A 15,139-nucleotide genomic window follows, 5' to 3' on the forward strand; every position below is an offset into this window, starting at 1 on the left:
CCCTACAGTGCCGCAACATAAACACCTTCATTTAAAACTGATGTTTACCTCCGCCAGGACATATCACTACCTTTGATATCTCTATTCACGCAATGTATGTTGTGGTGGCAAGAAAATGTACGTTATCTAAGGCTGCCCTCTGATTGGCTACTTTAGCTGTCCTTTTTGGCGGGTAACTGTGTCTGGCGCGAGTTTGGCCCACGGTCCAACAGTTTCTTAGTAAGTTCGATCTGGCTAGCTAGCTAGCTTGTTTTTGGTTGTTATTTTTTTTAACCAAAAAACAGATTGAGTGACTGCGCTCTATCTAGGTAGTAATAGCTAGCTATGTGAGTTATGTAATTTCATACTAATCACAATAGGTTGTAGAGTAAAGTCAGTGACATCAGTGGCTGTGTGTACTGCTGCTAGCTACGTTAGCTAGCAAATGTAATGTAGATAGCTAGTTAGCTAAAGTAGCTAGCCAGATTAGTATAAAATATTTCTGTATCTATCTGTGTAAACTAGTACTTAGCTAGCTAGCTACATATTTCAACATAGCTTTACCTTGATAGCTAGCTATCTGGCTTCTAATGAATCTTTATTTTGTAGATTTGACAACTTGTTATCAACTAGTATTACTACCATGGCATGTGAACAACGTTTGCGGGCTGCTCAGGTAAAACCTCTGGCTATCCATAGCCAGACCTTGGTCCTATTGAATTGCTGTTTTATAGCTAGCAAATGGCATGTTCTAATAACGTTAGCATGTTCTGTGGATATCTACATGCCTCTATTTATTCAGACATCTTCAAATGGCCTTGGTGTAAGCGCCTGTCTTTGTTATATTTTATAGGGCACCCAGTTGCTGCCAAATGTAGTTTCAACAGAGCAGCAGTCCTTGATTGTTGTGAAGAAACTGCTGGCCATTGCAGTCTCCAGCATCACTTATCTCAGGGGTCTTTTCCCAGAAAAAGCTTATGGGAGAAAATTTGTTGAAGGTCAAACACATTTTATGTTCTTTTTAAATGTACTCAATTGTTATTTAAATGTTGATACTGTAGCTAGCCAACATCTTCAAGAAGTAGACTTACACTTTTTTGTCTCTATGCCACAGAGCAGAAAGTTATGATCCTCAGGGAGGAGCGCACCTGCCCTGGTGCCAGTCAGATTGTACAGTGGTTAGTATACACCACCAAGCCTCAGTGGGAAATTCCAGTACAGTGTTTTCTCTGTGGCCAAATCCTTTCCCTTTATCCTGGTTAGATTATTTATTCAGTGTTGATTAATTAAGACTATTTTATACACCTCCCAGGATGCAGGGATGCTTTGATGCCCTTCAGAGGAAATACGTAAGTGAGATACTAGCATTTAGTTGTTTATTCATTATCTACATGTTATTAATGTTAATTAATTACATATAATGAATGTCTTGTATTCCAACAGTTGAGGGCGGTCGTTATGTCTGTGAGTATATCTCATCAAATATTTTCTTCAGCATATAAAGCATTTTAATTAGTTGCTAAATAGTTGCTAAAGTTTGTATCCTCCTTCCACTTTCTATAGATATACACAGACCCAGATAATCCAAAGGTAATAGACAACTTTTTAACCCCATAGGTATCGATCATAGTAATGCTTTGATTCTCTGGACTAGAACAAGCGCTACAGTATATGTAACCTCTTGAATCAAGCCTTTTCTCATTGTGACACTGGTCTTTCTTTACAATTTGCAGAAGATTACTGAATGCTACCAGTTCAAAGTCCAATACACTGAAAAGGGACCCAAAATTGACTTTGAAAGGTATAGCTTTGTGAATGTGTATTAGGGTTGAATGGCAGGAACCCGGTTACTGAGATATACTGCCCAAAACCACTCCCCTTTCCCGGGATAAATAACTGAGAAACCGGTAAATTATAATAAATTATTTATATGAACAGCATGACGTGAAATGGAACTGTTAAATTATATACAATGTCTAAATTTGGATTCTGTAAGGCCTTGCCTCTGGTCACTGCATAATGAATCATCAACTTTCAGGGTGGGAACCGACAGCCCATCTCAGTATGTAGACCTTCCCTTGGTAACTTTTTTTATTGTGATAGGTAGACCTACATTTGCTGCAGCACAGCCTACGCTACAGTAATATAAAGACCGAATGCGCATCTAATTTGCACATCACCATCTGGCTTTCGGGGATCACCTTATTTTTTTATTGTAAAGATTATATATTTTTTGGATTGCAGAGTTTAAAACACTCCTATATCGTTTCTTTAAATCAGTGCATGAGTGAACACTTTCTCGCTGTCTTTCTCTCTCCATCAATTCCATTCAAATTGCATCCAAAATAGATAATCGTGTTCAAGATTGATATATATAGGCCTATATATACAGTGCATTTGGAAAGTATTTAGAACTGTTATGAACATGACGGGAGACAGAGAGCTGGTTTCAAGCGCAGTGCGCAGCAGGTGTTTATTTGTAAAGGACCCACAGGAGGAGGCAGGTAGCTGGGTCCAGGGGCAGGCATAAGGTCATACACAGGGGGTCCAAAAAAGGCAACCGTACTGGCAGGGAAAAGGCTAGTAACGTCATCTGGGAGATCAGGCAATAGGTTGATAACAGGAAATCCGATAGGCTAAAGTACAGGCAGGGAATAGGCAAAAGGCGTCGTTAGTGAGGCAGGAAAAAACTAGCATACACGGGAGGATTAAATTACGGCAGCAGGTAGCCTAGTGGTTAGAGCGTTGGACTAGTAACCGAAAAGTTGCAAGATCGAAACCCCGAGCTGACAAGGTAAAAATCTGTTGTTCTGCTCCTGAACAAGGCAGTTAACCCACTGTTCCTAGGCTGTCATTTAAAATAAGAATTTGTTCTTAACTGACTTGCCTAGTTAAATAAAGGTATAATAAAAAATGATTAAATTACAGGAAAAACAGAGCTCTGAATAGAAGTGTGTCACAAAACAAACAATACCTCACAGTGATGGGGTGTGAGCTAGAAAGTGAGCTGCATTCAGGGGATCTACGTGTGTGAGTTGGAAGCAGGTGTTACAAGAACCCTTCACTTTTTCCACATTTTGTTACGTTACAGACTCGTTTTCCCCCCTCATCAATCTACACACTACCCCATAATGACAAAGCAAACAGGTTTACCTTTTTTTGTTGCAAATGTTTAAAAAAATAAAAAACTGAAATATCACATTTACATACAGTTGAAGTCGGAAGTTTACATACACCTTTGCCAAATACATTTAAACTCAGTTTTTCACAATTCCTGACATTTAATCCTAGTAAAAATTCCGTGTTAGGTCAGTTAGGATCACCACTTCATTTTAAGAATGTGAAATGTCAGAATAATAGTAGAGAGAATGATTTATTTCAGCTTTTATTTCCTTCATCACATTCCCAGTGGGTCAGAAGTTTACATACACTCAATTATTATTTGGTAGCACTGCCTTTAAATTGTTTAATTTGGGTCAAACGTCTCAGGTAGCATTCCACAAGATCCCCACAATAAGTTGGGTGAATTTTGGCCCATTCCTCCTGACAGAGCTGGTGTAACTGAGTCAGGTTTGTAGGCCTCCTTGCTCCCACACGCTTTTTCAGTTCTGCCCACAAATGTTCTATAGGATTTGAGGTCAGGGCTTTGTGATGGCCACTCCAATACCTTGACTTTTTTGTCCTTAAGCCATTTTGCCACAACTTTGAAAGTATGCTTGGGGTCATTGTCCATTTGGAAGACCCATTTGCGACCAAGCTTTAACTTCCTGACTGATGTCTTGAGATGTTGCTTCAATATATCCACATAATTTTCCTGCCTCATGATGCCTTCTATTTTGTGAAGTGCACCTTTCACTCCTGCAGTAAATCACCCCCACAACATGATGCTGCCACCCCCGTGCTTCACGGTTGGGACGGTGTTCTTCGGCTTGCAAGCCTCCCCCTTTTCCCTCCAAATATAACGATGGTCATTATGGCCAAACAGTTCTATTTTTGTTTCATCAGACCAGAGGACATTTCTCCAAAAAGTATGATCTTTGTCCCCATGTACAGTTGCAAACCGTAGTCTAGCTTTTTTATGGTGGTTTTGGAGCAGTGGCTTCTTCCTTGCTGAGCGGCCTTTCAGGTTATGTCGATATAGGACTCGTTTTTACTGTGGATATCGATACTTTTGTACCTGTTTCCTCCAGCATCTTCACAAGGTCCTTTGCTGTTGTTCTGCTGGGATTGATTTGCACTATTTGCACCAAAGTACGTTCATCTCTAGGAGACAGAACGTGTCTCCTTCCTGAGCGGTATGACGGCTGCGTGGTCCCATGGTGTTTATACTTGCGTACTATTGTTTGTACAGATGAACGTGGTACCTTCAGGCGTTTGGAAATTGCTCTCAAGGATGAACCAGACCTGTTGAGGTCTACAATTTTTTTTATGAGGTCTTGGCTGATTTCTTTTGATTTTCCCATGATGTCAAGCAAAGAGGCACTGGGTGTGAAGGTAGGCCTTGAAATACATCCACAGGTACACCTCCAATTGACTAAAATTATGTAAATTAGCCTATCAGAAGCTTCTAAAGCCATGACATCATTTTCTGGAATTTTCCAAGCTGTTTAAAGGCACAGTCAACTTAGTGTATGTAAACTTCTGACCCATTGAAATTGTGATACAGTGAATTATAAGTGAAATAATCTGTCTGTAAACAATTGTTGGAAAAATTACTTGTGTCATGCACGAAGTAGGATTCCTATCCGACTTGCCAAAACTATAGTTTGTTAACAAGAAATTTGTGGAGTGGTTGAAAAACAAGTTTTTTAATGACTCTAACCTAACTGTATGTAAACCTCCGACTTCAACTGTAAGTATTCAGACCCTTTGCTCAGTACTTTGTTGAAGCACCTTTGGCAGCGATTACAGTCTCGAGTCTTCTTGGGTATGACACTACAAGCTTGGCACACCTGTATTTGGGGAGTTTCTCCCATTCTCTGCAGATCTAGTCAAGTTCTGTTAAGTTGGATGGAGAGCGTTGCTGCACAGCTATTTTCAGGTCTCTCCAGAGATGTTCAATCGGGTTCAAGTCCAGTCTTTGGCTGGGCCACTCAAGGACATTCAGAGACTTGTCCTGAAGCCAATCCTCCGTTGTCTTGGCTGTGTGCTTATGGACGACGGGGCTGCGTGGAGCAGGTTGAGAGCTTCAAGTTCCTTTGTGTCCACGTCACCAACAAACTAACATGGTCCAAGCACACCAAGATAGTCATGAAGAGGGCACGACAAAACCTATTCCCCCTCAGGAGACTGAAAAGATTTGGCATGGGTCCTTAGATCCTCAAAAGGTTCTACAGCTGTACCATCGAGAGCATCCTGACTGGTTGCATCACTGCCTGGTATGGCAACTGCTCGGCCTCCAACCGCAAGGCACTACAGAGGGTAGTGCGAACGGCCCAGTACATCACTGGGGCCAAGCTCCCTGCCATCCAGGACCTCTATACCAGGCGGTGTCAGAGGAAGACCCTAAAAATTGTCAAAGACTCCAGCCACCCTAGTCATAGACTATTCTCTCTGCTACTGCGCAGCAAGTGGTACCGGAGCGCCAAGAGGCTTCTAAACAGCTTCTACCCCCAAGCCATAAGACTCCTGAACATCTAATCAAATGGCTACCCAGACTTTTTGCATTGCCTCCCCCTCTTTTACTCCGCTGCTACTCTCTATTGTTATCATCTATCCATAGTCACTTTAATAACTCCACCTGCATGTACATATTACCTCAACTAACCGGTGCCCAGGCCTCCCGAGTGGTGCAGTTGTCTAAGGCGCTGCATCGCAGGTTCGAGTCCAGGCTCTGTTGCAGCCGACCACGACCGGGAGACCCATGGGGCGGCGCACAATTGTCCCAGCGTCGTCCAGGTTAGGGGAGGGTTTGGCCGGCAGGGATATCCTTGTCTCATCGCGCACTAGCGACTCCTGTGGTGGTCCGGACGCAGTGCACGCTGACACGGTCGCCAGGTGTACGGTGTTTCCTCCCGACACATTGGTGCGGCTTGGTTGGGTTGTGTTTCGGAGGACGCATGGCTCTCGACCTTTGCCTCTCCCTAGTCCGTACGGGAGTTGCAGCGATGAGACAAGACTGTAACTACTACCAATTGGATACCACGAAATTGGGGTGGGGGAAAAAAACTAGCCGGTGCCCCCGCACATTGACTCTGTACCGGTACCCCCCTGTATATAGTCTCGCTATTGTTATTTTACTGCTGCTCTTTAATTACTTGTTACTTTTATTTCTTATTCTTATCCGTATCTTTTTCAAACTGCATTGTTGGTTAGGGGCTCGTAAGTAAGCATTTCACTGTAAGGTCTACCTGTTGTATTCGGCACATGTGACTAATAGGATTTGATTTGATTTTAACTTTCGCCCCAGTCTGAGGTCCTGAGCACTCTGGAGCAGGATTTCTTCAAGGATCTCTCCGTACTTTGTTCCGTTCATCTTTCCCTTGATCCTGACTAGTCTTCCAGTCCCTGCCGCTGAAAATTATCCCCACAGCATGATGCTGCCACCACCATGCTTCACCGTAGGGATGGTGCCAGGTTTCCTGCAGACTTTACGGTTGGCATTCAGGCCAAAGAGTTCAATCTTGGTTTCATCAGACCAGAGAATCTTGTTTGTCATGGTCTGAGAGACTTTAGGGGCCTTTTGGCAAACTTCAAGCGGGCTGTCATGTGACTTTTACTGAGGAATGGCTTCCATCTGGCCACTCTACCACAAAGGCCTGATAGGTGGAGTGCTGCAGAGATGGTTGTCCTTCTGGAAGGCTCTCCCATCTCCACAGAGTAACTTTGGAGCTCTGTCAGAGTTACCATCGGGTTCTTGGTCACCTCCCTGACCAAGGCCCTTCTTAGTTAGTTTCCTGGCCGGGCGGCCAGCTCTAGGAAGAGTCTTGGTGGTTCCAAACTTCTTCCATTTAAGAATGATATTGTCTTCTTGGGGACCTTTAATGCTGTTGAAGTTTTTTGGTACCCTTCCCCAGATCTGTGTTACAATCCTGTCTCGGAACAGACACAATCCTGTCTCGGAACTCTACGGACAATTCCTTCAACCTCATGGCTTGGTTTTTGCTCTGACATCAACTGTGGGACCTTATATTGGCAGGTGTGTGCATTTCCAAATCATGTCCAATCACTTGAATTTACCACAGGTGGACTCCAATCAAGTTGTAGAAACATCTCAAGGATGATCAATGGAAACAGGATGCACCTGAGCTCAATTTCAAGTTTCATGGCAAAGGGTCTGAATACTTATGTAAATAAGGTATTTCTGTTTTGTTTTCTAATAAATTTGCCAAATTTTCAATAAAACTGTTTTTGCTTTGTCATTATGGGGTATTGTGTGTAGATTGATGAGGAACGTTAAAAAAAATCAATTTTAGAATAAGGCTGTAATGTAAAAAAAATTATGTTAAACTCAAGGGGTCTGAATAGTTTTCGAATGCACTCTAGATGTGCTAACCTACCTCTTTCAGGAAATAAATCCAATGCAGTATTATTCTTATATTTATGTAATGAATGATGGGTAATGCATAATAAGCTTCTAACTTATATCCTCTGTCTCTTGCGCAATACACAAGCACCTGTGCTCTGCTGGACTCTGTAAAAAAAAATGCTCCTTAGCTCTTGGAGTCCCATGCAGGAAAATCTAGACTAGAATAGCTTACTGGAAATTTAGTTTTTTGTATTTCTTATACCAATAGACTATTCGAAGAGGGACACAAGCTCTTGTTTGCCGAATGTTAAATACAGCAGCTAATAGAACTCCTGTGTAGTTTGAAAGAAGAGGGAACTCGCGATGGGGTAGGCTATAGCAGTTATTTATGCAGACCTATAACCATCCAATCCTCGTGAAGAGAAATGAAAGGCTTTTGCATCTCATTCTAGTCCTATATTATTCAAGCATGTCATTAGAATGATGAAGATAAGGACAACAACACTTATTTCATTTAACTGTTGAAAGGAAGGAAGGAATGAAGCAACACTAGATAGAGAAAGAGGAGGTAGGCTAATAACATTAGGGGAAATATTATGACAAATGTAAATCAAATTCACTAGCCTATACTTGTAACTTTGTAGACCGCATGTGCTGCACCAGAATCGCATGTTCTCTCCCTGCTTTATCATGGTTTCAACAAGGTGCCTAATTCCAGTCCATATAATACAGTATAAACAATGCAGTACAGTAATACAGTTCACACTCAAAAAGATTACTGGAGCTTGTTTCATTTATTTACCAAAGAGAGCATATAGCTAGCTACATCTATGTGCTATTATGTTTTTCTGTCTTATGTAATGTTCAGTAGCTGTATTGGATAACGGTACAATCATTTGGGCTTGGGCTCATTAAATGTCTTTAATGTAGGGCTCATAAAATGTATTTAATCAGGTTTAGGTTGCATCAGGCATGAATTTTCGATCAAAGCTCTAATAAAATCCAGACATAGGTCTATTTATATGCTTTTGAATGACACATCCGGTTTTGGCAGGAAATACCGGCTTCACAAAAGTGATTTATTCTCGGGATGGAACATTTGTAAAATACCGGGAAAATATTCAACCCTAATGTGTATAACATAATGATAACATGTCAGAATTTCATTGAGAAACATTGAAGAAAGAAACTTTTAATTGTCTAAAAAATGTTTACATTTATTCTTGTTTTAGCAAAAACAGCAAGAATCTGGGAAAGATGGCTTGCAGCAACACAAAGAAGTCCAGCATCCTCCTGGTGCGTAAACTCTACACACTGATGCAGAACCTGGGTCCTCTGCCAGACAATGTCTGTCTCAACATGAAACTCTCTTACTACGACGACGGTAAAGACCACACAATGATGTCGAGCAGACTAAAAGAAAAGGGATGATGTGACGCAATACGCTGCGCAAGTGACATACTTCCGGGGTAATGTCCCGGGTCTTTTAAATGCGCTCCAAGATTATATGATCAAATTCATTTAATTACACTGAGTATACCAAACATTAGGAACACCCCATTGACCTCAGAACAGCCTCAAATCATCGGGGCATGGACTCTACAAGGTGTCGAAAGCATTCCACAGGGATGTTGGCCCATGTTGACTCCAATGCTTCCCACAATTGGGTCAAGTTGGCTGGATGTCCTTTGGGTGGTGGACCATTCTTTATACACACGGAAACAGCATTGCAGTTCTTGACACAAACCGGTGCGCCTGGCACCTACTACCATACCCCATTCGAAGGCACTTCAATCTTTTGTATTTTCTATTCACCCTCTGAATGGCACACATACACAATCCATGTCTCAATTGTCTCAAGGCTTCAAAATCCTGTCACCTTCCCTTCATCTACACTGATAGAAGTGGATTTAACAAGTGACAGTAAGGTATCATAGCTTTCACCTGGTCAGTCTATGTCATGGAAAGAGCAGGTGTTTTGTATACTGAGTGTATATTTAAGCAATAAGGCCCGAGGGGGTGTGGTATATGGCCAATATACCACAGCTAAGGGCTGTGTCCTAGCACAACCCCCGTGGTACCTTAATGCTATTATAAACTGGTTACAAACATAATTAGAGCAGTAAATATAAATGTTTTGTCATACCCATGGTATACCATGGCTTTCAGCCAATCAACATTCAGGGCTCGAACCACCCAGTTTTTAATTGTGTATTGATTTGGTCATACCCAATGCTTTTTATCAACATATTTGACGCTGAAAAAGTAAGACAGACACATCACGAAAGATAGAAAAGTCTCATTTGAACTACATCTCCTGCAGCGATGTTAGCATGCTGGAGCATGCCTGCTTGAGCTGAGGACTTACAGGAAGGTAACAACCTGTTAGTTACAGGCTTTTTGATGTGTTTTATATTAGATTAGCTGGGAGTGTTTTTCACTGAAAGTTGCCAGCTATTGCCTTTTGATTTGTAGTTCATATGTGTAGTTCAAATGAAATGGTTGTAACTTTTCCGCTTCGTGCTTTTTGAGCGTCAAATACGTTGAAAACCGGCATATGGTATATAAATATATACAAAAACACTTTAATATATATCTTAAATGACCACGTTTTTATGAATTTGACAATAAACATTTTAAGCCCATTAGCCTACAAAACCCGGACGGAGTACGGAAGTCAAATTGAAGTGCATCTTTCATAGGGTATAACAAGTATATGTTTTCAAAAAAACATATAAAGAGTTTGTGTGTGTGTTTGCATGTATATCTCAGTCACTCCCCAGGACTACCAGCCCCCAGGCTTCATGGAGGGGGACAGCGATAGCATGCAGTTTGAGAAGGAGCCTGTCAACCTGACTATGGGCGAGGTGGTCACTCCCTTCCACACCCTGAAGGTGGACGTGACCACAGAGAGAGAAAGGCTGGAGCAGGTATGAAGGAAAGGGGGGAAATAACTAGAGTCAGTAATGTCAACCAGACTAGCGGGTGACACGTTGATTAACAGCTGTCCCCTTGTCTCTGTAGGTTGATGACGAGCAGCCCATCTGCGTGAGGGACAAGTGGGAGCTGAAGATGGAGGAAGGGACAGTGACCAAGATCAGCAGTCAGCAGGTGAGACCTGAGGCCTCTAGGCTAATTTGACTGGGCACCGATGGCATGGCGCTATTGTTTTAACCCAGTAGGGGGCGTTGCTGTCTATCCCATGGGATGCATCTATAGTCTATAACATTTTTTATGGGGTTTCTACTTTTAGACTCACATGATAAAAGTAATGGAAAATCCGGACAACGACCTTTACTTGGACAATTCCGGTAGGACCTCCTCTGTCAAATCTTAGTATAAAGAAGTTTCGCTGAACATGATAACAGTAGTGCTATTTTCTCTTTTAAGAAGTCAAATGCAGTCTGAAATCCATGTTTTGTTTTATTGTGTTTTCATCGTGTTTGATGCTCAAAGAGGTCCAGGTGAACTGCCAGGAGAAGATGGAGGTGTGTGAGGAGAGCACAGAGAACTCTCAGGTAAAATAACAGCAAAATGTACATTCTGCATAGTTACGACTAAGATAGGCCTTGTATCAAGCAAATGCAAATACAGAACAATACAAATGCATTGGTGGGATAGTACTGTAGGAATATAAAGTAATATAGGGGTGCTCCAGTTGTGAAGGTAACGGTCTGTGGTTTGATTGACCTGTCTGTCTCAGATGGACACTTTGGGAAAGAGGACATCTGACCTGGAAGTGGTCATTAAGAGGACCAGGAGCGGACGCGTCACCAGGTCCACCCTGGTCAGTGCCCCCCAAAACATACAACCCTATCTAACTCCTACTGGTCCTGTTTAAATGGAAGACATTTTTGTATAGCGTAATGTAAAAATGACCACGAAGGATGTACAGTTGAAGTCGGAAGTTTAAATACACTTAGGTTGGAGTCATTAAAACTCGTTTTTCAACCACTCCACAAATTTCTTGTTAACAAACCATAGTTTTGGCAAGTCGGTTAAGACATCTACTTTGTGCATGACACAAGTAATTTTTCCAACAATTGTTTACAGACAGATTATTTCACTTATAATTCACTGTATTACAATTCCAGTGGGTCAGAAGTTTACATACACTAAGTTGACTGTGCCTTTAAACAGCTTGGGAAATTCCAGAAAATGATGTCATGGCTTTAGAAGCTTCTGATAGGCTAATTGACATAATTTGAGTCAATTGGAGGTGTACCTGTGGATGTATTTCAAGGCCTACCTTCAAACTCAGTACCTCTTTGCTTGACATCATGGGAAAATCAAAAGAAATCAGCCAAGGCCTCAGAAATTTTTTTGTTGACCTCCACAAGTCTGGTTCATCCTTGGGAGCAATTTCCAAACGCCTGAAGGTACCACGTTCATCTGTACAAACAATAGTACGCAAGTATAAACACCATGGGACCACGCAGCCGTCATACCTCTCAGGAAGGAGATGCATTCTGTCTTCTAGAGATTAACGTACTTTGGTGCGTAAAGTGCAAATCAATCCCAGAAAAACAGCAAAGGACCTTGTGAAGATGCTGGACGAAACAGGTACACAAGTATTGATATCCACAGTAAAACGAGTCCTATATCGACATAACCTGAAAGGCCGCTCAGCAAGGAAGAAGCCACTGCTCCAAAACTGCCATATAACAGCCAGACTACGGTTTGCAACTGCACATGGGGACAAAGATCGTACTTTTTGGAGAAATGTCCTTTGGTCTGATGAAACAAAAATAGAACTTCCAAAGTTGTGGCAAAATGGCTTAAGGACAAGAAAGTCAAGGTATTGGAGTGGCCATCACAAAGCCCTGACCTCAAATCCTATAGAACATTTGAGGTCAGAACTGAAAAAGCGTGTGTGAGCAAGGAGGCCTACAAATCTGACTCAGTTACACCAGGTCTGTCAGGAGGAATGGGCCAAAATTCACCCAACTTATTGTGGGAAGCTTATGGAAGGCTACCCGAAACGTTTGACCCAAGTTTAACAATTTAAAGGCAATGCTACCAAATACTAATTGAGTGTGTGTAAACTTCTGACCCACTGGGTATGTGATGAAAGAAATAAAAGCTGAAATAAATAATTTCTCTACTATTATTCTGACATTTCACATTATTAAAATAAAGTGGTGATCCTAACTGACCTAAAACAGTGAATTTTTACTAGGATTAAATGTCAGGAATTGTGAAAAACTGGGTTTAAATGTGTTTGGCTAAGGTGTACGTAAACTTCAACTGTATCTATGGTACTAGCTTCACAAGCACTTCCCTGCAGTCTGTGATTTACTGTCTTTGGTCTGTGTGTGTGCAGGAGAGAAAGGCTGAGACTGAGGTGCACAGCGTCAGCAAGAAGAAGCCCTCTCCCATCGAAGACAAAATGGTGGGAGACACGCCCCCTCGAGCATCATAGATTTCATCCCCCAGTCTTACTCACAGAAGGAGTGATAATAATGTGCAAATTGTCTTTTAAAGATAAAAGTTCCCAGACCTACATGTTTTTTAACAAGTCAATATGACTCATTCAGTCCATCCCATCTAGATGTATACAGAATATTGTTTGGCAATCATTATTCATTTTAGAGCCTTGCATTAGTTAGTAAACTGTCTGTCACTCTCTGATTAACAGATATCCCAGTTCGAGTTCCCCTGCAGTCAGGATGTCCAGACCTCTGTGCCGAAGAAACGCAAGTTCAGCGAACCCAAGGAACGCTACTGACCTCTGACCTTTCCACTTTACCTATAAGATACCTTTCAAGACAAGAACCGATTTTCTAATTTGCATGGGCAAAATCTCTAAGCTTTTTTAGTTGTTTTAAAGGAAAGGTGTAGTGCCCACCGCCAACACCACCATAGTACAGCTGCATTCTGTTGGATGGATCTTTCTAGTCCACCTTGTTGTTTATGTTTATACTTTTGTTTCCATTGTTGAGTTTCATGCTAGTGTGTGATATGGAGACTGGGGGAAATGTATTTTCTACAATTGTATATTGGGGTCTGTGAAGTGCAAAACTCACAGTTTTATTTATTTCAAAGGATGGCATTTTTATTGTGACAATACTGTTTTTTTAAATCGTTTTTTTTATGATTACAATGAACTTTACACTGTGCAAAATTGTGTTTATTTTTTATATTGTTATATAATGTATCAATATACAGTACCCTCCAGTTGTAAGTTATTTGATTAAATGTATGTTTCTAATAAATTAAAGTGCCTTTTCTCAGTTTTGAAAAAGGTTTGTTATTTCGGTGTGTATGGTTAAGAGCAGATAGTTCTACACACTAGTGCTGAACCTCAGATATAACTGCTTCCATCAGCAGCAAACCTGGGTGCACCTGTTTTAGTGTCGTGGTTGCAAAAAGGAAACAAGTTCTTGCTACAATTCAAGATCAAAGAGCTTCAGCTTCCTGTCTGCAAGATCTGATACTGTTAGCATGAGCGCAAAAAATCTATACAATACTGTATAATCTTATTAAATAATAGCCAACCTTAAATAAAGGGACTGCCAAATGGCAGCATTTGCATGAGGTGTGACTTAAATTAAGCTGTTAAGTGAAAGTGGATTATATCTGTACACACTGACCTTTGGGCTGAGATAACCGGCCATCAGCAGCCTCCTGCCAGGCTGCTGTGTGTTTTTAATCAGCTGTTGTTTTTCCCAGAGAGGGACATTTGCTGATAGACTGCCTTAACCCACTGCAGATCAATACTGCAGGAAGCCTTTGTGATGCATATCCAAACAGGCCCTCTTCTCTCCACCACACCGGCTGGCGGGAGAAGGAGAGTCCATCAAATCAGCTCCTACATCCAAACAGGGCTTGTCTTCGACACTGGAGAATAACCTCATTTCATTGTCTCTTGTTTTTTATGGGCACTGGAGATAACATTCAAGTGGAAAGTGGAATGGACTGCAAAATCTAGTGCAATGCCCTCTGCGCCTTTGACAATACCAACACAGCAGCGAATTGACAAACTGTATGAGCTGTGAAAAGCATTTTTCAACTGTTTTTATTATATCGACAGCCCACTGTCATAAAATGACAGTAAGAAAGTCTCTCTAGTCATGTTATACTATATTGTAGTTACAGTACCTGTGTATCCAGGTTGATTATTCTAACCAATACTTCATCTAATAGTGCACATTGAACAGGTGGCTTTTATAATTTAAGATTAATCTAACTCCTATAGCTTTGTAACAGTGGAAACTGGTGAAGGGAGGACGGCTCATAGTAATGGCTGTAATGGAGTGAACACATGGAAACGTGTTTCATTCCAGCCACTCCATTCCAGCCATTACTATCCCTTCACCAGCCTCCACTGCTTAATAATTATTGGCAACTGGCTAATTGACGGCATTGATGGGACTTAAAATGTAGCTACAGTTTTAACATGTGTAGTTTATACTAAGGTTTATTTGCTCTTGTACACATTAGTGTCTAAAAGCTGAATTGCAGTGTATATCAGGTGTGTGATACATCAGAGAAAATACAGTATGATTGAAGCTCTTCAGCCTACTCCAATGAGGTAAAGTGAACAAATTAATCAAAAACGACACGCCAACATCAGCAGACAACATCTGAATTGCAATGCTACTTACCTCCACTCCCTATCCCTCAAACATTATGCCTGTACTACACACCTCTCAAGAAATGAATTCTGAAATTAAATTCAGGGACACAGGT

The 15,139-nt window shown here is 41.4% G+C and overlaps 1 protein-coding gene across 1 annotated transcript; it reads left to right on the forward strand.

The window, feature by feature from the left end:
- Positions 1 to 8: 8 nt before the first annotated feature.
- Positions 9 to 13,691, forward strand: LOC139564366 (HORMA domain-containing protein 1-like). Its single transcript, XM_071383838.1, has 16 exons — positions 9 to 219; positions 589 to 655; positions 833 to 977; positions 1,094 to 1,157; positions 1,292 to 1,328; positions 1,423 to 1,443; positions 1,543 to 1,569; positions 1,713 to 1,780; positions 8,680 to 8,831; positions 10,220 to 10,377; positions 10,472 to 10,558; positions 10,701 to 10,758; positions 10,904 to 10,965; positions 11,151 to 11,234; positions 12,771 to 12,839; positions 13,086 to 13,691. The coding sequence occupies exons 2-16, from the start codon at positions 623 to 625 to the stop codon at positions 13,173 to 13,175; spliced, it is 1,155 nt and encodes a 384-aa protein (XP_071239939.1). The 5' UTR covers positions 9 to 219; positions 589 to 622; the 3' UTR covers positions 13,176 to 13,691.
- Positions 13,692 to 15,139: the final 1,448 nt, after the last annotated feature.

The sequence above is a fragment of the Salvelinus alpinus genome, chromosome 35, assembly GCF_045679555.1.
Source record: "Salvelinus alpinus chromosome 35, SLU_Salpinus.1, whole genome shotgun sequence".
In the NCBI taxonomy this organism is placed as follows: domain Eukaryota; kingdom Metazoa; phylum Chordata; class Actinopteri; order Salmoniformes; family Salmonidae; genus Salvelinus; species Salvelinus alpinus.

Coding starts and splice junctions, on each gene's coding strand:
- LOC139564366 (XM_071383838.1), top strand. CDS start 623: ATGGCATGTGAACAACGTTTGCGGGCTGCTCAG. Junction 1,329..1,422: donor ATGCCCTTCAGAGGAAATAC/GTAAGTGAGATA, acceptor GTATTCCAACAG/TTGAGGGCGGTCGTTATGTC. Junction 1,781..8,679: donor CCCAAAATTGACTTTGAAAG/GTATAGCTTTGT, acceptor TTCTTGTTTTAG/CAAAAACAGCAAGAATCTGG.